We start from the raw sequence: 21,035 nt of genomic DNA on the forward strand, positions 1-21,035 counted from the left end.
AAAAGACTGGATGTGCCACAACTTACTTCAGCTAAACATGGAGGAATGCATTCAGCTTCAATGCTTCATATATCTGGAAATCCACTCCCTGTTTGGAGAGCGACTTCCAGAAAGTCTTAGCTGCATTTGATTAATCTTTTATGAAAGTTCACTTCCACACTGTCACTTTAAGCTTACTGTGAATTCAACTTTTTTTTTAACTTTCTTTAACTTTTTATTTTATTGATCACCCTTTTTTTAAATCTCTTTAGAATTTCTCTTTTCATGTTTTAATTAAAGCTGTTGAATTTTCTTTTACATGAACTGTTCTATCCAAATGAAGTTTCCTTGCTTTAAAAAATGAAGGTGAAATGACAACATATGTTTGCATGACGTGTATTTTTTATTCATATTCATATCTAGCTTCTCTTAACGTTACTCTCCAAAGTAACATAACACCTCCCTGCAATGGCTTTTAAAGACAGGGTGATGAAAACCACACAGATTATATTCCATGTGGGGGTTTTCCATGTTCACATACTCATCACTCTTCACAAGCATGTCTGGAATATAAATCTGATGACTGTAATTAAATGCATTATTTTTTCCTGTATTTTCTCATGTGCTGTTACTCAGCTGTAGAGAAACTGTACAACATTTTTGTTTCTGTTTACCCTTTGCAGGTCTCTGCAGACTCCCCTGCCTCACATTCAGCCATCTTTCCTCCCCCTCTGCCAACAACGCCACCTCCAGAGGAGTACTACGAGGAAGCAGTACCCCTCAGCCCTGGCAAGATGCCCGAGTACATAATCACACGAGGTTAGCCTTTTCCCACGTCAGCTGAGCTTCATGACCTTAGTGGCAGTTCTCTGTCATGGCCTCCATTGCTCCAAACATAAATAATCACTATGTTTTAATGGCAATTAGGAGCATGAAGTGAATCCACGATTGCATTCCTTGCTTTTACAGGGAGGCCCAGCCCTCCAAATTCTATAGAAGAAGCCTATGAAGATGCTGACAACCACTACCCAATTACATGCATCAACTCACAGCGCAAAAACTCATGTGAGCTGAAAACACAATGAAAACTCAAGCTTTCTCGCCAGCTTTCTTCCAAAAGTCAATCTCTGTGATCTGTTTCTTCTCGTTCAGACAACGACTCTGATGCTCTGAGCAGCTCCTACGAATCTTACGAGGATGACGAAGAAGAGCGGAGTCCTGACATCCGGCTCACTCATCAGTGGCCCTCAGTTGAGAGCTCCATGCCTCCCGCTCGAGACTGCCGCATTTGTGCCTTTCTGCTCCGCAAAAAACGCTTCGGCCAGTGGGGCAAGCAGCTCACAGTGATACGAGAGAACAGATTACAAGTTAGAGGCTTTAATGACAGCACTTTGTTTGCCCCTTTTAGCCCTCAATAAACTGTGGATCTGTTTGTAACAGTGCTACAAGAGTTCCAAGGACACATCCCCCAATGTGGATCTCCTGCTGTCTCAGTGTACTGTAGTTTACGTGCCCAAAGACAGCAAGAGAAAGCACCACGAGCTTCGGTTCACCTTACCCAACGGAGATGGCATTGTGCTGGCGGTGCAGAGCAAGGAGCAGGCTCAAACATGGCTCACAGTAATTTCAGATTTTAAACACACTTTTCTGTTATTCTGTTGTCCTCAACAACAGATTGGAAAGACATTTAAATGTTTTCACAGGTTGTTAGAGAAGTGACTGGTCAGAGTACTGGGTCTGAGGAGTCGGCATCTCCTGTCATCCCAAGGAAAAATGAGCTTGACAAGGTATGTGAGGAGGAGAGGATGATCGGCCTCCCTGTTGATCCTATTCCTAAGATGTAATTTTTAAGAAAGGTCTGCGTGAAGTAGCAATTGTTCTGTCACCGACAAATTGCTTTCACCCACCTCTATGCATCACAAAGGTCTGGCAAGGGAAAGGGGAAATATGCAGTGTAATTTTGTGCTGAAGCAGCAATGACAGGGATCTCTGTGAGTTAGTGTCATAGAAGCGCATCCTGTAAAGCTTACCATTTAGTCAGAAAACAAAAATGTACGGCAAAGAAGCACAGATAGGATGCAAGTAGAGAAGAAAAACTTGTAGGGTTCTGTTTTCGTGATTCTGCAGTTATAAGAAAGAGTCATTTCAAGCACTTGCTCTCGTTTAACTTTGCAAAGAAAAGAACAGCATTGAGGTTTTGTAGAGAAAGTGTAAACCTGTTTCATTTGCAGAGGTTATCTGCTGAAAGAAGCACGTCTGACTCTGACAGTGTGGTTGTGTCAGCTGGAGACAAGGAGAATGGTGAGCTTCTGCCACACTCTGATTTTTTACAGAAGCCTATGAAGATGCTGACAACCACTATCCAACTACATGCATCAACTCACATTGCAGTTTCCATCTCTAGTCACTTCTTCTCACGTGTTATAGTGGAAATTATTTGATCAGTTGACATTTGGTTTGACTGTCCAATCTCCAGTGCTAAATACTAAAAACTTGAGGCTAAAATCATTTTTCTGTTCTTCTAGGGAAGGTGAAACGTAGTGCTTTCGCTGCAGGTCGCAAGATCTCACAGATCATCAGCTTCTCTAAGAAAAAATATTCTCGAGCAAACAACAAAGACCCTGGACAAGGTATAACAACTTTCCTGGGTGTTTCCTTGTCTGCAGGATGTAGAAACGTCATTCTTTTTCATCCCACCTCTCTGCAGGTTACCTGTCGGTGCTGATTAACCAGGTGTGGAGGGAAAGGTGGTGCTGCGTTTGCAAAGGCTCTTTGCATTTTTACCATGACAAAGGGGACCCTCACACCTCCCTTCCTTCACTGTCCCTTCACGGGTGTGAGGTCATTCCAGGTCTTGGACCCAAACACCCCTTCGCCTTCCGTATTCTAAAAAACAGCACAGAAGTGGCTGCTCTAGAGGTAACTGCTCCATTTAAAGCTGCACTAGTATTACAATTGTTAGATTCAGAGGATTGCTCTACTAAAGTGACATATTCTTTATTAGAGCAATCCTCAATGGCGTAAACTTAAAAATGGTATACCAGTACTTATAGAGTGCTTTTCTACCTTGCTTGAAGTTACGTGACACCGCCCCCTCAGCAACACACCTTTAAGCATTTCCTATGAAAAGTCTATGTAAATGTGCATGCACACGTTTGTGTTCATGCATTTTATGCAAATTTCTATGACCGTTTTTGGACTCTACATATAAGACACACGTTCAAGGAACTCAAATTGAAAGTTAAACCAGCCTGAAAATTCAGCCAGTCAGGGATTTGGCTTTGATAGTCACATATGGATGATATCTCTTTCAATTCATGGAAGTGCCAATCGAATGAAAATTGATCATTGAGGAGTAGTTACGGGAAGTATGTGACACCAAGTCTTTTATATCTTAATAGAGCTGTGAAAAAAAAAGCCTGGAGCATGATTAAAGAGATTTGCACTGGCTTTTCCAACTGTGGGTGGTGGATATGCAGTATTATCTGGTAGCAACAGTTCAGCGTAAACACTTAAACACGCATCCAAAATTGCGTGTTTAGTACGTTTTTGAACCCACATCACATGCCCGGTGTGAATGTAGCATTACAGTCACACACACATTGAGACACTGATGGTACCAACATAACCACTAAATACTTGTGAGGTTTTGTGTTTTCCCAATAGACACTGCTACATAGGCAAGTAAGTCAGTAACCAAACCTGTTCCCTTCCGATCAGAGGCTGGCCGTTCTGCCTCTCTACCAAAGTTGTCCTGTAGGTTCACAGTTGCCGCTCATTGGTTGGCCTCAATACTCACATCAATTTTGCAAATTTAGGAACGCAGTTGGAAATTTGGCATAAACCTCTCTTTACTTTTTTTAAGAAAATTAAATTCAGATTGAAATTAAGAAGTTTTATTGTCTTCAACTATTTTTTTTATATGATTAAATATAGAAACTTCATAAACAAACTTTCCTAGCAGTGGTCATTTTCTTTTATCTTGGATAGGAATACCAAACAAATCTGTTTTATGAAAAAACCACTGACCTGTGAAAAAAAAAAAACTACCTCTGTTTGGGCAGGCGAGCAGTTCTGAGGAGCTTGGACGATGGCTCGGCGTCCTCTTGGCAGAGATGGGCTCCTCCACAGACCCGGAGTCTTTGCATTACGACTATGTTGACGTGGAAACGATCGCAAACATTCGAGATGCTGCACGATGCTCTTTCCTGTAAGTGAGCTGGGATGCTTGGGTGAGGTCCGATCAAAGCAGGGATGTTGTGATCTGAACTTTTTCTGCTCTCTGGGATCTCAGGTGGGCCACCTCCTCCAGCAGTTCCTCTAAAGACTTCAGAACGTATGATGAAGTCCCTAATGAGGACGTGCAGGTATGACATATTCTCAGACACTCTATTTTTTTTGTACTTAAAGGAGCTTTACTAATGAAAAAATAGTTGACTTTGTAAGGAAAGTGGTCTTTTAACAAGTTAAACATCCACCTTTGACCCCAAATGGACAAAAATATAGACACTTAGCAGTCTCATTTAAGTGTATAGCTAAATACATATGAACTTAACTTCTAAAATGTTTCCCTTCATCCTCCCCATGCCTCTCCTCCTTAATCCTCTCCGACTAGTTGAGGGAAACCCGTAAGCAGCAGAGTGGGAATCAAGCGAAGCGGCGCTCAAACTTTTCAAGCAGCGACTCCGACAGAACTAAGCCATTGACCTCCATCAAGCGAATAAACTCTCGTAAGTATGTTGAGCTAAGCAAAGAGTGAGAGCCTCACATGAACATATCCTGTTTGAACTGCCATTAAAAGTGTAAAGGTGGGGAGATTTTGACTGCTAGTGTCAGCTGTGACCTCCATCATCTCCTTTTCCTTACGGCTTTCCCCTTTAGGGGGCACCACAGCGAATCAGCTTCCTACATCTAACACAGAAAAGGCGGGGCTTATGATCCTGGCCATAGTTGGAACAATCCCATTAAAGATGTTGTACAGCTGATGGTCTGATTGTCACTTGTCAGTCAAAAACGCACCTTCATTTGTTCACAGGTTTTAAATGTTTATTTTTTTTCTTAATTTTAAAAGTCTACTCCTTCACATATGCTGTTATCAAAAATATACCTATTTTGGCTTCAAAAAATAAAATAAAAAGGTTGGCGCGGCCGTGGTGCAGTGGTAGGGTGGTCAACCCATGACCAATGATCGTAAGATTGCAGGTTCAATACCTGCCTTGCACACACAAGTCGAAGTGTCCCCACCTTGCCTCTGGTGGGAGGTTGGCGCCAGTGTTTGGCAGTGGAGCCGCCACCAGTGTGTGAATGGGTGAATGGGACTGTGACTGTAAAGTACTGAGCCCGTGTCCTGACATTAAGATATAAAAATATATCTTGTTCCCACAGGTTATTATCTTGTTCCCACAGATTATTATGTCGTTCGCACGAAATACTATTCCGTTCCCACAAGATACTATTCCGTTCCCACAAGATACTATTCCGTTCCCACAAGATACTATTCCGTTCCCTCAAAATACTATTCCGTTCCCTCGAAATGATTAACTCGTGCGAACGCAATAATTATGTCGTTCGAACGCAATAATTAATCCGTTCGAACGCAGTAATTATTCACGTCATAAGTCATTCACGCGGATATGCTCTTTGTACGCCGGCAAAAGCCGCTTTCAGCGGTAACTTCCGTGTCTCTGTGACCCATATTCGTTCAAAAAAGGAACATGAAAAACAAAAATGATCACTTTATTACCGTCTCAATGAATATAAGAAAAATATCAATAGATTTATGATAACTAGGCTGCTTTGTCATACGATAGCTCCTGCTAGGCTAGTACTACTACTAGCGCCGCCGCAGAGCTCTTTGATGTATGCCGGCATTTGGGCAACTGGCTGGTCTGTTGTCAGACAGCTGATATTGTAGTTTAGGGTCGAATAGGAATAATAATATTCAGGACTTGTCTTTTATTAACTTTAGCAGTCAGTATCTTTACATTCGAAGGCTATTAGGCTACATGCTAACTGACTAGCCGATCATTGATCCTGTTATTAATTTACGTCATAGATTTACAGCAGATACCTTCACATTTCTGTCTGTGTGTGTCTCATTACATTGCATTGAAGACACGGAGGATGTTTAGAGAACAGATTTATTTATTTCAAAAAGCACAAAGCATTCATCGTATTCACGTTCATTCACATGATGATGATCTCTGGTACGCCCTCAGTCATCTTGCTGCAAAAGCCGCTTCCTGCCGCTACTTCCGTGTCTCTGTGAGCATTTAATAGGGGTAAAAATAAAAGCAAGAATGGTCGATCTGTTATTTTCTCGATGAAAATCTGAAAAATATCATATTAAGCTGGATGCTTCGCCAAAAGCACTTACCTTTAGCTTGTAGCATAACAACAATGGCAGTACGTCACGTTTCCCAGAATGCTTTGCGGCCAACCATTGGTCTTGTTGTTAGACCTTGGTCACAGGGACACGGTGATTGGCCAATGATTGGCAGGAAAGCATTCTGGGAAACGTGACGTACTGCCATTGTTGTTATGCTACAAGCTAAAGGTAAGTGCTTTAGGCGAAGCAGCCAGCTTAATATGATATTTTTCAGATTGTCATCGAGAAAATAACAGATCGACCATTCTTGCTTTTATTTTTACCCCTATTGAATGCTCACAGAGACACGGAAGTAGCGGCAGGAAGCGGCTTTTGCAGCAAGATGACTGAGGGCGTACCAGATGATGTGAACGTGAATAAGATGGATGCTTCTGTGCTTTTTAAAATAAATAAATCCGTTCTCTAAACATCCTCCGTGTCTTCAATGCAATGTAATGAGACACACACAGACAGAAATGTGAAGGTATCTGCTGTAAATCTATGACGTAAATTAATAACAGGAAATGATCGGCTAGTCAGTTAGCATGTAGCCTAATAGCCTTCGAATGTAAAGATACTGACTGCTAAAGTTAATAAAAGACAAGTCCTGAATATTATTATTCCTATTCGACCCTAAACTACAATATCAGCTGTCTGACAACAGACCAGCCAGTTGCCCAAATGCCGGCATAGATGATCAAACAGAGAGCTCTGCGGCGGAGCTAGCCTAGCAGGAGCTATCGTTTGACAAAGCAGCCTAGTTATCATAAATCTTTTGATATTTTTCTTATATTCATTGAGACGGTAATAAAGTGATCAATTTTGTTTTTCATGTTCCTTTTTTGAACGAATATGGGTCACAGAGACACGGAAGTTACAGCTGAAAGCGGCTTTTGCCGGCGTACAAAGAGCATATCCGCGTGAATGACTTATGACGTGAATAATTATTGCCTTCGAACGGATTAATTATTGCGTTCGAACGACATAATTATTGCGTTCGCATGAGTTAATCATTTCGAGGGAACGGAATAGTATCTTGTGGGAACGGAATAGTATTTCGTGCGAACGACATAATAACCTGTGGGAACAAGATATATTTTTATATCTTAATGTCAGGACACGGGCTCCGTAGTAAAGTGCTTCGGGCCTTTGAAAGAAGGTAGAAAAGCGCTATATAAGTATACGCCATTTACCAAAATACCTGAATTTAGCATCAACTTGAAAGCAAAAACTTAACTGAATGTTTTTTTTTTTCATAGCTGGGTATAAATTCAGGCTTAAAGGGGTTAAATGTAGCTAAGCAAACACAAAATATTATAGACTTGTTTTAGTGTTAAAAGCCCCAAGTGGTAACTTGTTAAACTGCAGCCACTAGATTTTTTTTGGCTTTGGTCTGGAAGTTAGAGAGGTGTCTCTTGTTGATGCTCACTTTTTAGTAATTCCCTTCATCTTTGTGACATTTATAAAGTTTGTGACTGTCTATTACGAACTGGCACATAGTCTGGCATGTTTCTTGCTTTTTGATCCACGTCATTGTTAATAGTTTATCAGAAGAAACTCTAACAAAGTACTCTAACACCTCAAAATCTCAAGATGGACAGTTTTAACTTGTTTTGTATGATTAAAGCAAGTTTATTTATTTATCTTTTATTGTCAATTTGAATCCCTTTTCCTGTAAAGGGGGAAGGCATCCATTGTCAAAAGCAGATGTAGGCTAAAATTGATCCCTGTGAGACCTCGTTAGTTTTGACAAATTTGTATTTCACATCATCTGTAAGCTTTACATCCATCCACACTTTTAGTTCCCAGTTTTTCAGAGAGAACCACCTCAGATGTGCTTAGATAATAATGCCCCTGGTTTTCTGTCCCACAGCAGTAATGCTTTCACTGCCTTCAAGCTGCTGACGGTCCAGTTCATTGACAGTTATCTCATCAGATACCATCTGCTTCAATCCTTCTTCCTCCTCTAATTTTCCATTCCTGATCTCCTGGCTTTTGCTTCGCTTCTTCACTTTCACTGGTGGTGTCATTTACTTTACGGGATGAGGAGATTGGTCGGTTCTTGAAAGTGATATGACGGCCTTTTATAACGATGTTTTGGTAGTTGTGGCTTCTCCCCTCTCCTCACTTCAAAGAGTCCCTCACTTTCCATGGCTGAGAGCTTCAGGGTGGAATCTGACATTTATTTGATGTTCTCATGAGATCTCCTATCCCAACTCTGACCTTTGCCATTCTTTTTTTGGTTATGAGGATTTTATGCATTACGTTTTTCTTCCAATTTTTATTTTTTTTGCCTGTATTATTAAGGTCAAATGATTACACCTCCGTTCACCGCGTCAATGTTTCTCATGAGGAGCTTTATTTAGACAAGGAAATAAATCATTGTGTGAGGCATCTTCTTCCCACAACCTCTGCACATCTGAACCTTCACCTTTGCTCCTGTCTAGATGCCAACCAGTATGGAAAATATGGGAAAACGCGAGCTGAGGAAGATGCCAAACGTTACCTGAGAGACAAAGAGGAACTGGAAAGTGAGAAAAACGGGATACGGAACGCACTGGTGATACTCCGGCAGGAGAAGAGGGAACTAAAGGAAGAGCTAAAGACAGCCTCTGGTAAAAACATCAAAGGCTGAACATAAAACAGATGCTGCAATCACTGCCACTGTTGAAATTTAAACATGCTGATTTTGGGAATTTGTAAAGTGAAACACATCTTTATTATATATTTTACAATTAAAACAAGAAAAACTCTGAAGTTTGCTTTCCCAAATAGAAAATCAAGAATAATATAACTAATGTTTTGTCACTTTTTTCTTGAAAATGTTATTCTTGAAAACCTTTTGAAAAATATTTCTTGTGTAAAAATTCTATTTCTTCCTTTCATTTGATCCTGAGCTCCTTTTTTTAAGGCCATGTGAGGGGACGTTTCCCCCACAGGCACAAATGAAAACCACCAATATTAAAACCAACAACTTGGTTATGAAATTAAATTAAAATCTAATGAGCTCATTTCCTGTTTGTGGGACAAAACTGTGGGGAAAGGAGCATGAGTTTACTACCAGAACTTTTAGGATTTGTATTTTTTACTACAAAATTGTTGATGTATTGTAGGGTTTTGTACTTCCACTCACATAACACTCTCATTTGCAAATGTATGTATGTGGGGAGCAGATAGCAGAAAGCTTTTCCTTGAGACACGGGTGTCCGAGCTGGAGGAGGCCTGTCGAGCCAAAGAGGCGGAGAGGGTGGACCTGGAACTGCGACTAACTCAGGTCAAAGAAAATCTGAAGAAGAGCCAGGCAGGTGGAGCTCTGGGGGCACCGGTGGAAGCAAAACGCCCTGTTAGGGTAAATCTGCTGCTTTGTGTGTGTGTGGAGGGGATTAAAAATTTGTTTTTGGTGTTTTTGACATGTTCTTGTGGCATTTTTCTGATGCTGGGGGACTTATATGAAAGAAAATTAAGCTCAAAACTGCATCTCTTTAAGAAAAGATTTATCAGAAATCTTCTCCCGTTGTTGTGCAGCCATCCAGCAAAAAGATCCAGAACATCTACAGTGATTCTTTGCCTGTGAACTGCGCCTCAGAATTGCGAAGAAGACCTCCTTCTGTTTACGCATCCTCTTCTGGAAGCGTCATGCAAAAAGCAAAGGTGATTAGTTTTTATGTGAACGAACTTCGTAAACTGTCACGCAATCTTTTGCTTATAGTTTGCACATACTGTTGACTCATAATTTGCCATCATGGACATTTCTGAACCCACAGTAGCAAAATTAAAAGAAAAAGAATAAACAACCACTATATAACAAGATAAAATACTTATAAGAAAAGTAAATATAATTTTAAAAAAAGAGTTTCTTTAAATAAGCCAAAAAAAATCCACCAATGGGATAAGAGGCATAGTCTTACCAATAATTCATATTTTAAGAAAAAGAATCAGGTAACTAAGACCTGTCTTCTCAAACTAAGACTATTTTGCTGTTGAAAAACTTTTTTATAAGATAATTTTATTGCAAGACAGAAAAAAATACATTATTTTAAACAGTTTTTTTTCTTTTTTAGGTTTTTGCAGTATAGTGCCTGCTAGATATCTAAATGAGAATAAGTAGAAAATAAAACTATCAGAGGAAAATAATAATTTGGAAAGAAAAAAAAGCTGTTTTTTTCCCCCAGGTCCTTCTGAAAAATAAGCCTCCTAAAACCAATTTCCAACATAGCCCTATTGTAAGGACAGTGATGGTGCATGTCAAAAACCGGCCAAAGTGTCATTTTTCCTTCATTGTTTTTAAATAAGATCCGAAAAGCTGGGAGTTGTTTGTTTTTTTAGCAATGTTTGTAATAAATCGTGTATATAAAGATATTTTCAGACAATGTACGCATATTTCTTATAGAAAGAAATACTTTGTGTTTTAAAATGTATGTTGAGTTTATAAAATATTTATCTCTGTAAATTAAAACATTATTTTGGATTAATCTCTTGGTGTTCTATTTCCACAGGAATGGGAATCAAAAAAAGGAACCTAGAAGGAGTTTAATGGAAAGTGTAAATCTTTAAATGGATATCAGGGTGTGGCTTTTCCCCCACATTCTCTCTCTGTAAGGAAAATCTTCTGTTCTTTTCTTGAAACCCAGACGTGTGATGGTTGAAAACGCAATGTCAAACATGCAAGAAAAATATCTGCCACTAGGGGGAGACACAGTCTCACTGAACATTTCTCTCTCCAGCCTCCTTCAAAGGCTCTTTTGGATCATTGTTGAATTTTTGAACTCAAGTAAATTTCCCCCAAAAATACAAGAGATGTATTTAGGAAAGATGGATGCAAGATAAGAAATTTGAAAGTAGAGTGACGAGGAGGAAAAAAAAGGAGAAATACGCAATGATGGCACTGAAAGCACGATGTTTGACTGTTTGAGAGAAATGTCTGAAAAGAAAACCTGAGTAATGTGATGTGTTGTAAAAAAAAAAAAAGTTTAATTTTTTACTTTATTTCTATTTTTGTTCTTTTTATGGTGCTTTAACGATACTTTTATTGTACAAAAGTTAACTTTGACTGCTGTTTTTTTATGATTTCTTTTTTTTTCTTTCAATAATGCTTTATCCAAAAGTGTGCCAAAACATAAGGCTTTCAAAGATAAATTTAGAATATTATTGTCTTTCATTTTCATATTTGCTTTCACCCAAGAAAGACTGAGGGTTTTTAAGAGTTGTCACAATTCCAGCTCTAAATTCTGTTCTTTCTTTTTTTTTCTTTTTTTGATTAGATCCATCAGACCTTGTCCAAAATTACAGATATCTAAATTTGGAGGGTCTGATGCTTTTGCACTTTCCTATAAAAATATTATTGTGGCATATTTAATTTTAAAATGCTGCCTTTTTTATTTTATTTTTTTGCAACATTTAGTTCAAAGTAGCATTGCTAATTAAAAAAAAGTTGGACAGTCTTTCACCTTTCTGAAGTTGTTGGTTCACATATTGGAATTTGTCTTTCATATATAATGGAAATATAAAAAATAATGACTAATGCATTCTTATAGGATAAAACATTTTAATTTTTCTACTCAAAAAAATTCTTCAAATGTCACTTTAGCTTCCTGTCTGCAGGACTTGTGGTTGACTTTTGCACTTTACTTGATTTACCTGGATAAAGGAAAAATAAATGTTGCTTTCATTCGTGAAAACAGTTTAAGTTTAATGTTGCAAACAGATACGTTTTCCCATTAAAATGTACCGGCACACTCACAATGAAGGACTCACTGTTGTTTTTAATTGCACATTTTATGCTGTTAAGCAAATTTATGTTGACTCCATGTATTACAGCCAAAGCAAGAAAAAAGAGCACATCTACATGAGTCACTTAATGAAGGCATCTCAATGCAGCACAGCATAGGGTGGGGTCAAAACAAGCTGCCCATAGGAACAAGTTTACTGCTCCTTTTTTGGACTTATGGACTTGTAAACAGGTAACAGATGCTTCATCATCACTTCCACATGCACATTTATAGAGACATTGTCCTCTTTTTTTACCATTAAAACGGTTCTGAACTTAGATTTTAGCTTTTTTTTTAATCAATCTGTTTGCTAAAAGGTTTTATCAGGGTGATCCTAGATAAACCTGCATCAAATCAGTTCAGATCCAGGCTGTGATGACAGTTACTGAGTTGGAATAGCCTCAAGTGGTGAATCTTCCTATTCCACAGCCTGGAACTGGCACTCAGAGAAAGAGATAATAAAGCCAGTAAAGGATATTGACAACCAGGAAAGCTGTGGGAAAAACAGTGCGGGCGTGACGATCGATGTTGTGTGGATTTTCAACGATGAAGACAGACACTGCTCTGCGTGACGCATCCTTCACAGACGACAACCCACAGCCCTGACTCTGCACTTTCTCTCTGGTTGCTGGAGGATTCTTAATGTCACTGTTCACTGGCTGCTCAGTGGCTTCCTCTGCAGTGGAACCAATCTCTGCAGACTGGCTCGGCTGGCTCGGCCCCATGATGGGGATCAAGCCGTTTCCGTTAGACTCACAGAACTCTCTCAGAAGCTCCTAAAAAGCAAAACAATATTTGAGCGGAGGAAATGAGTTTTGCATCTTCATGTTCAGCGCATGTGTGGTTCTCACCCTGTGGAGATCTTCTAGGGTTTGGTGCTGCATGGTGTAAAAATGAGCACAGGCGTACTCCAGCAGAGCGCCAAAGATGAAGGTGAAACAGATGCCCAAATAGACATCTATGGCCTTTATGAAGCAGTTGGCGTTAGGTAAGGAAGTGCGGGCACCCATCATCAGAGTAGTCATCGTCAGTACTGTTGTCACTCCTGGAAAAAAAAAAAATATATATATATATATATATATATATAAATGTAATCTTGATTTATTCTTTCTCTTCACAATGAATCTTGAAATGTAATGTGTAATTTTTAGATTGCCTTTTAAAAAGCAAGAAATGGAAAAGTCTCAAGACAATAAACAAAAACAATCCAAAATGACTTTTTAGCACCAAAATTGAAAAAATAAATCAGAAAGGTTAATATTATCTAATAACACTTAAAGTGAAACTTGTTACTATTATGGCCCATGTCAGTTTTGGACTGCAAGGATTAAATCGCTTTCGCAATTTATCTTTTAAATGAACGAAAGTTTTTGCTCCGCCACTTTCTGAAAAGCTTACCAAAAATTGCACGCACCTAGTACTGGTTGAAAAGTAGTTTTAGGCATGGTAAATGAGCCCCTGCCCCCCCTTAAAATAAGTGATGACATCACAACAGACAAGACGGTCAAACAAAAATGGGACAAAAATCTCTTATGGGCTAATAAACACACCATCTCAAAATTCACTAACAAAAAAAAACTTGTCGAGGGTCTCAAAAGAAACTTTTGAAACTATTATTGGATAGCCACAGGACCTTTATGGCTTGGCAGGCATTTTGTGGCAAAGTGTGAAATTTGGCAATTTTTCTTATTTTCCCACTATTAGGGAAAATTACATTTTTACTTGAGTGATGTTCACAAATTTGAACACATGAGCCACTAGCTTTAGTCTACCAGCACCAGTGTTGTTGACCTTTGATCTGGGGAAGAGGCTCCCATCTTGAATAAAATAAAAAAAATAAAAAATCACCTTGAGCATCATTGAGAAGCTACCTAAGTGGGAAAAGGTTGGAATTAATGGTTTTTGATTTAAAAGCCAAAAAAAAGATTTAAAAGGCGTTAGGGTTGCAAAAGTGGTGTTCCCATGCTGTTTGCACATTTTTTACCAGAATTGTGAAAATCTAACACCTGAATATTGGGTTTCTAGCTGACCGTAACAATATGACAGTTTACTTTTGCTTATTTAAAAAAAAATTATATAGACATGTTTGTTCCCTAGCCAGGCGGCTAAAAAACAAAAAGTTTCTATATAAAACCAACATTTTGAAGAAAATAGTTCTGACCACGCCGGCAAATTTAGAGTGGAGAGTTATGGGTTTGAAGAAGCCGCTCAGCCAGTGGGGGGCAGGTAAAAAGGGGGTAATGGAGGAGCGACTAGGGCAGGTGGCGCATGCAGGCCAAAAAACTCTGCATGCGGCTGTAATTTAAAATATATTTTAAACGCATTATGTTATTTTAAAGAGCTTTACATTAACAAGTCAGTTTGGGAAGTTATTTGAAGAGTTTCTTTAGAAAATGTTTGTCTGTGAAACAGAGACAGTCAAAAGATTCTAAAATCCCAATGACAATGACTGCACCTTGAGCTCAAATAACATTTAAGTCGTTGACATGATCTAACTAAAGCTTTAATCCCATAATTTGTACACCAGCAGAATTCCTAGTAAAGCAGAGCATTTTTGGAAGAAGAAACATGGAGAAAAAAAAATCTATGTGGCATGATGAGCCATGAGGAATGCTAACTGAGCTGCTGATGAAACTGCTGCATGAATAACATTTGCAAAGTATTGATTTTGTAAGGGTAAGTATTTGCATGATTATTTTTCTAGTACTTGGCATTATAACTGCACATAATACTCAAGGAGTGATTTGTGAGTCAAATAGAGCTAAAATTATTTTTCTAAGTCAAACTCCAGACGAAACGGGAATTCCCGCAGGAACAGGGAACTTTTTTTTTTCATAGGATATTTTTCCGTTAAAAAAATAAAATAAATAAACAGTCATTCAGTATGAAACTAATTAAACATGCACAATTTTGGGCTAACCGATGCAGGTCCGAGCCGGTACAGAAGACTGGCTGATCCAGAAAGAGACCCAGGACAGAACCACAAGAAGAATGGAAGGAACATACGTCTCCAAGATAAAGAACAAGACGTTTCTACGCAGCGCAAAATGCAGCACCAGCTTGGGGTAATGTCCTGAGAAGCATTTAAACACACAGACAAAAGAAATGATGCAGCACGTTTGTGGATTACAGGATTCATTTTCATTGCATGACTTCACATGTTACCTGTTTCGTACACGGCCTCTGACACTGATGTATAGTAGCTCTCCACGCTGTACTGAGCCAGCCGCAGGGTGTCCAAACCCTTCACTGAATCATTCCCTCTGGTCCAGTAGAACACAACATCCTGTATGTTATAGCCCCCTGACAACACAACACATTCATTAGGTTTTTGCTGACTGGGCTGCAGCTCTACATGATGGAAATGATAAACATAAAGACAAGATAAAGATGTTTGTGTTATTCCGTATAAATGCTTTATGGAGTGGGCTGGAGCAATACTCACAGCTCTCCAGTTGCAACGTGCATTCCTGTTTGTCCATGGGATATTTGGTCAGGTCCATGTTACAGGCAATTGTAGCAGTTATACTGTTGGACCACACAAGAAAAACATCACTGACTTCTCAAGAAGCGGCTTGTGTCTCAACAGGCATTGCACAATGCACCTCAGCATTTCAAATTAAATCAAACTTTATTTGTAAAGCACCTTTCTTAATGATGTAACCTGTGCTTTACGAGACAAAAACATTTTGAAAACCAAAAGAAAGACCTTCACACAAAAATGTATTAACCATTGACCATTCTCACCCCCCCCCCCCCCACACACACACACACACACACCCCACACCCCCACACACACACAGGAATGCAACTATTTCAAAAAAATAAGATGCAAAGTAGAAGTGGGGAAATTATATTTAGGGCCCGTCCACAACAGTGATCCCCACAGTCATATTCACAGAGAACTCTACCCCAGGACTCCCCCATCAAAGCAAGGAACCCTGCTGCAGTGACCCTGTTTATTAAGGAGGCTCAATCATCGATGTGGAGAATCCCTCAGAGGAGTTGAAAAAAAATGTAAAAGAAGTCAAATACATATGGGCAAAAACAGAGATTAAAAGCCTGATAATTAAATAAATAAACCTTAATAGATCCTATAGTTCACTAAAAGTGAATAAAAATGATCAAATTGAGAAAGTAAAACCAAATATATCAAGTAATTTACAATAAATAACAAATGCATATTTTCCTGCATTTCAACTAAAAGACAGATTAAAAAGGTAGGTTTGAAGTCTTCCTTAAAAAGCATGAACAGTCTTTGGAGCCCTGAAACTCTCTGGGAGGCTGTTCCACAGGAGAGGTTCATAAAAACTGAACAAAGCCTTGCCGTAAATTTTGGTTCTAACTTTCGGAATTACTAAAATGCCTGTACAAGAAGACCCTAAAGTCTGCAAGGGCTCATTGTAGGGACTTAAAAGACTTTAAAAAAAAACACATTTATTTTAGCCACTACATGTACATTTTACTTTGGCAACAACTAAGCTATTTATGTTTAAGGGATTTTTTGATGGAAATCAAGAGAGTTTTTAAGATTAAAACACTGTGTGAACATTTTTTTTAATAAAGCAAAAATGAAAAAGAATAGGAAAATTAATTGTGATCTTCTTAAGTTAAATGTAACACTGCAAAGACAGATATAAATAAGTCAGAGGTTCTTTAAAAAGAAATCTTTAAATCAGCAACAAATCAGGCAGAAATAAATCTCGTCTCTAACACATGCTAACTTACACTAAGATTATTTTGCCATTGAAAAACATTCTTAATAAAGTTATATTTCTTGCAGGACAGAAAACATAACAATGTTTCCTGTAAGTGTAAAATGCATGTGATGCATCCCCATTTTTGTTAAGCACAACAAAGATCACCCTGAGCGAATGACAAAAGCTGTCCTTTCTGCCCTCAATTAAGCTGTTGAGTCAAAAACAGTTCGTTCTGGGGTCGGATGACGGGACAGACGAGACGCCAAAACTCTTTTAAACCAGGCCGCAGAAGACATAATTTGACAGATCTAAAAGTTTAAGGGGCAACAAACAAGCTGATATCTGGTAGCATTCCCTCCGGTGGTGCAACTCACTGAGGATACATGAATCATTGTGGTTTTTTGTTTCCTTTTTGGAACCTGAGGTCTGTCCATGGTTGATTAACTTGAAATTTCAACAAAAAATAAAAAAAAACAAAGGTACCGCAAGGCGTAGAGGACAGTTCCATTGCTAAAGATCCGAATGAGGCGGTTTTCCACAGTGACATCATGCAGGAAGGACCGCTTGGAGTCTGGGATGAAGGTGTCAGGGATCCAGAGCAGAGACACAAGACGTCCGTCTACGCTCACACTCTCATTCCCGGGAAACACCAACCTGGAATCCCGCCAGCGCTGACGGAGGAAGATAGTTGCTGTGTAGTCCTGAGAGGATTGAGTCAACAAAGATCCACACTTGACATCTACATTTTCACCTTGCTAGAAGATACAAAACAAAACGTAAGGGATGATGGTCACCATATTGATTTCAGAAATGGCGTCGATGCTGGCAATGTCAAGGCTCATTCCGATTTCCACAGGACCCTCTTTGTTTGAAGGGGAGACGGGTAAAGTAAAATTTAGTAGCAAACACACAACAACTGACTAACATCAGTGTATTTATTTATTTAAATACCATTAAAATTAGGCCTGAGGTATCGATTGTATCCCTTCATGAGTTTCTGAATCGTTGGTAGAAGCTGAGAGTCATTCCAGTCACCCCAATGGTTGTTGGTGAACGTGCACCCTCTGACGTAAAGAAAACCAACGGGAAGCAAGAAGACAACAAAGTGAACTGAGCACTGAGGCAGATTGTCCGCATATCAATGGATCAGCTATGTGCCTGGCTGTTTTCACTCTTGTGTCCCTTACCCCTTTGTGAGAGTCAGGCAGAAAAGAAGAACCTGGTGCAGCTGAACAGACATTGTGGATCGGAAGGCTGGGACCACCACGGCTGCACAGGTAAAGAAAAGAAACCAGAATAGGAACAAAAGGTTTGTCAGATTCGCATTTAGAAGGTGACACTGGTTCACCATTTGGTGGCAGCATCTATCTGAAGGTAGCCTCAAGGGAAATCCACAGCACAGTGGCCATTCTCCCCCCTATATCTAATAAAACAGCACTTTCATGCAGTATTGATGCTGGTGAAATGTGCTGGAATGCTGTATTGATCTCCCCCTCCTCCCTCCAGCTGCTCTTAATTTATCAGAATCTGCTGTAGTTGTAGTAATTTCTCCTAAAATCCATTATAACAGCATCCTGATGATATGGATGAAGATTAAAAAAAACAGATACATTTTTTAGTACATGTTTGTTTTGCATTGAAAAACTGAATCTTGTCAGCTTTTCTTGATAGCCGCTGCCTCATGGTTTATTCATCAAAATGCCTCCTTTGAATTAAACCAAGTCATTAACTGGCCCAGTGGCTGCTGTTCAGATTTTCCTCGCAACCTTTTCACTTCCTTATCCTCTCATAGAGTAATCTTGTTTCCACTAATACATTTCAGTATTTCATCTCTTACTATGATCGAAATTATGCAAATATGTTTGCGCCTCAGCTGTTCTTTCGAGACTCTTTTGCTGATGAGTTTCACCTAGCAGAGCAGAGAAAACAAGTGGTTTCTAATAATAATGACCATAATGAAAGTTAGGATTTTGGGGTTTCAAAACAAAATGTCTTTCACTTTACAGGTGGTATAAATATTGCATTAGATACATTTTTTAAAATGATATTAGCACTTTGAAATTTAGCATTTATTTTATTTTTTATTTTTTTTGAGAAGTCCTCTCATCTGAATCTGCCTCCACCCTTTAAACCACAAGCCAAACCAGAAAAGGGCGTCCCCGCATTACCACATCCTGGATTTTGTCCACATCACTGTTGTTCAGATTTGCCTGTGCATGCATATAAAACACTGTAAAATCAACCCTTTACCTGTTCATCTCATTTCCCCAGATTGTCTCCACATCTGCTATACTGAAGTTTTCCTTACCTTAATTAGTGTCAGTACTCGTCTTTTGTGATTTTCTTCCTCCGCTCCTTTTTTCTTGGCTCTTATCCTTTGTTTCCTTTCCAAATCTTCCACCTGCTATGTCCCACCGTGTTGCCAATGGTCACCTCTTTTCAGGGATTCCTGAGTCGGTCCCAGTTTTTCCTGCAGTTGTCAGTGAGCCATAAGGAATAATAACGTGATCTTGATGTGTGAGCTGCTGCTGCAGGTTGTTTTACTGTTTGTGCAACATGCACAGCCTCTCTGCACAGCTGTATTCATCTTTGCACAGAGCCTGGCTGCACCCACCCCCCCTCTATCCCCTCGCTTAGTTCACGCCACTCAACATCGCACATGAGCTGCCTTTTCTAGATGCCTCCGACCTCTGCACAGATGTGTACTGTCACTTTTTGATTGTGTTCTTACCTCGCTATTACACAAGATTTTTATTAACTATTAATCAACCAGAACATCCACCCCAAATTAGAAAACAAACATCATCCTCAGTCTAACTGAAACAGCTGGATAAGTCAACACGCACATATAGACACACACCCTCACAAAAATCTTCCCAAATTACTCCTTTTTTATATTTCTCTCATCCCTCTGGCACCTAATTTCCATCTAAGTCCCTCTCTTCCAATTTACCCTGACATTGTCCCGCCTTCTGGGCTCCCAAGCTTTCCGCTATCTAGTTCTCCCATGCCCTCACCATCCTCACCTCTGATGTGCGTTCCTTTACATCAGCATCATTATTTGAATTAGTGTCTTCTAAGCCTCCAAAAGAGACACACGGTTAGGACATAAAAGCTACTTTTTTTCTGCTTTTCCCTAAAAGATTTCTGTTGTTTACTTAATTTGTCAAAGTGTACCTGTCAAAAAATGTTAAAAAAAACTTTGACATCTCAATAAAGCTTTAAAAAACTGTAAGGTGTAAAAATAAGTGTTAGCCACAACTGGAGAATTCTTGTTTTTTCCCCTTGGTAAAGATGGTGACCACACGCTGCCGCAATCTGTGCCCAGCAGTCATTAATCTGGGATCCTGCTGGAGGTGTGTCGTTAATCTTTATGAGCCCCTTGTTCTATTGTGGCTGCTTGACAGTCTTAACTGTAATCACAAGTCCTCAGCTTCAAAAAACCTGCTGATTAGAGCTCCAACATGTGTGACGAAACCTCTGCAGCTGTCCTTCTCACAACCACTGCAGCCCAACAATCTCCCGCTTTGCACTTCCCAGTGGCTGAACACTAACAAGCTGATCCGCTGACTGCAGGTAGGATGCAATCTTTCACAGAGTTTCTGTCTCGATTGGCTCTGTAATAATCTTTTAGAGTATGCCTGCCCAATTCCTCTTCCTGAGATTGACCGCTTTGCTTGTTTTCTGGGCTTTCCAGCTTTGCCTTGATGGTGATTGACACTGAACTGAATGATTCCATGTTTGGATTGATTGAACACACCTGATGCAGGTAAACAGCAGCAAGATGGAAAGCCATTTTTAGATCATTAAAGTTTCAGACAAACATTGTTTTTTTGTTTGTTTAATTTATGTATTTATTGTTTTTTGTTTAATATATTTCTTGCTGTTTATTCTTTTTTTTTCTGTCTGCCTTTTTATGTCCTTAACTTTAATAATGCCACTTGTTCTGATTCAGGTAGGCATCCCAAAGTTACATAAATTAGAACTGTGTTTTTCATTCAATTATTTATTTTTGTTAAATTATTTAGTTTTAGATTCATTTAAATAGATGCACAGATTAAAGTAAACTGATTATAGTCAAATGATTAGAATTGTTTAATTTTGTTTTTGTTTTTGTTTTTGTGATGCCTCAAAGGGGCCAAGGCAAGTCAAACCATTCCTGGAGTAGACAGAGAACAGATTTTTTCCAAAACTTTTTATAAATTTACATGAATTATAATG

At 39.1% G+C, this 21,035-nt stretch overlaps 2 protein-coding genes across 8 annotated transcripts in view; one reads left to right on the top strand and one right to left on the bottom strand.

Moving 5' to 3' along the window:
* Positions 1-12,088, top strand: part of afap1l1 (actin filament associated protein 1 like 1) — a 34,337-nt gene extending 22,249 nt beyond the window's left edge. For all 6 annotated transcript variants that reach the window (XM_023959323.1, XM_023959322.1, XM_020706710.1 and 3 more), the window contains 15 exons: positions 663-798; positions 949-1,044; positions 1,132-1,346; positions 1,420-1,599; positions 1,683-1,766; positions 2,211-2,280; positions 2,505-2,609; positions 2,687-2,898; positions 4,044-4,189; positions 4,274-4,346; positions 4,595-4,709; positions 8,794-8,961; positions 9,520-9,695; positions 9,872-9,997; positions 10,843-12,088. In XM_023959323.1, the coding sequence (XP_023815091.1) occupies positions 663-798; positions 949-1,044; positions 1,132-1,346; positions 1,420-1,599; positions 1,683-1,766; positions 2,211-2,280; positions 2,505-2,609; positions 2,687-2,898; positions 4,044-4,189; positions 4,274-4,346; positions 4,595-4,709; positions 8,794-8,961; positions 9,520-9,695; positions 9,872-9,997; positions 10,843-10,869 (1,929 nt within the window). In that variant the 3' untranslated portion in view covers positions 10,870-12,088. The remainder of the gene's footprint in view (positions 1-662; positions 799-948; positions 1,045-1,131; positions 1,347-1,419; positions 1,600-1,682; positions 1,767-2,210; positions 2,281-2,504; positions 2,610-2,686; positions 2,899-4,043; positions 4,190-4,273; positions 4,347-4,594; positions 4,710-8,793; positions 8,962-9,519; positions 9,696-9,871; positions 9,998-10,842) is intronic.
* On the bottom strand, positions 11,596-19,862 carry LOC101171011 (gamma-aminobutyric acid receptor subunit pi). Of its 2 annotated transcripts, XM_023959324.1 has the most exons (10): positions 19,123-19,856; positions 18,002-18,083; positions 17,766-17,878; positions 17,609-17,676; positions 17,298-17,515; positions 15,560-15,642; positions 15,280-15,417; positions 15,035-15,187; positions 12,966-13,159; positions 11,596-12,890 (listed from the first exon to the last, which is right to left on the bottom strand). In XM_023959324.1, the coding sequence occupies exons 2-10, from the start codon at positions 18,052-18,054 to the stop codon at positions 12,558-12,560; spliced, it is 1,353 nt and encodes a 450-aa protein (XP_023815092.1). In that variant the 5' UTR covers positions 18,055-18,083; positions 19,123-19,856; the 3' UTR covers positions 11,596-12,557. The 2 variants fall into 2 exon arrangements, with proteins under 2 accessions (XP_023815092.1, XP_023815093.1); XM_023959325.1 differs by lacking the exon at positions 15,035-15,187 and having other exon boundaries at positions 19,123-19,862.
* Between the last annotated feature and the right edge of the window lie 1,173 nt (positions 19,863-21,035).

This window comes from Oryzias latipes, chromosome 10, assembly GCF_002234675.1.
Source record: "Oryzias latipes chromosome 10, ASM223467v1".
NCBI lineage: Eukaryota > Metazoa > Chordata > Actinopteri > Beloniformes > Adrianichthyidae > Oryzias > Oryzias latipes.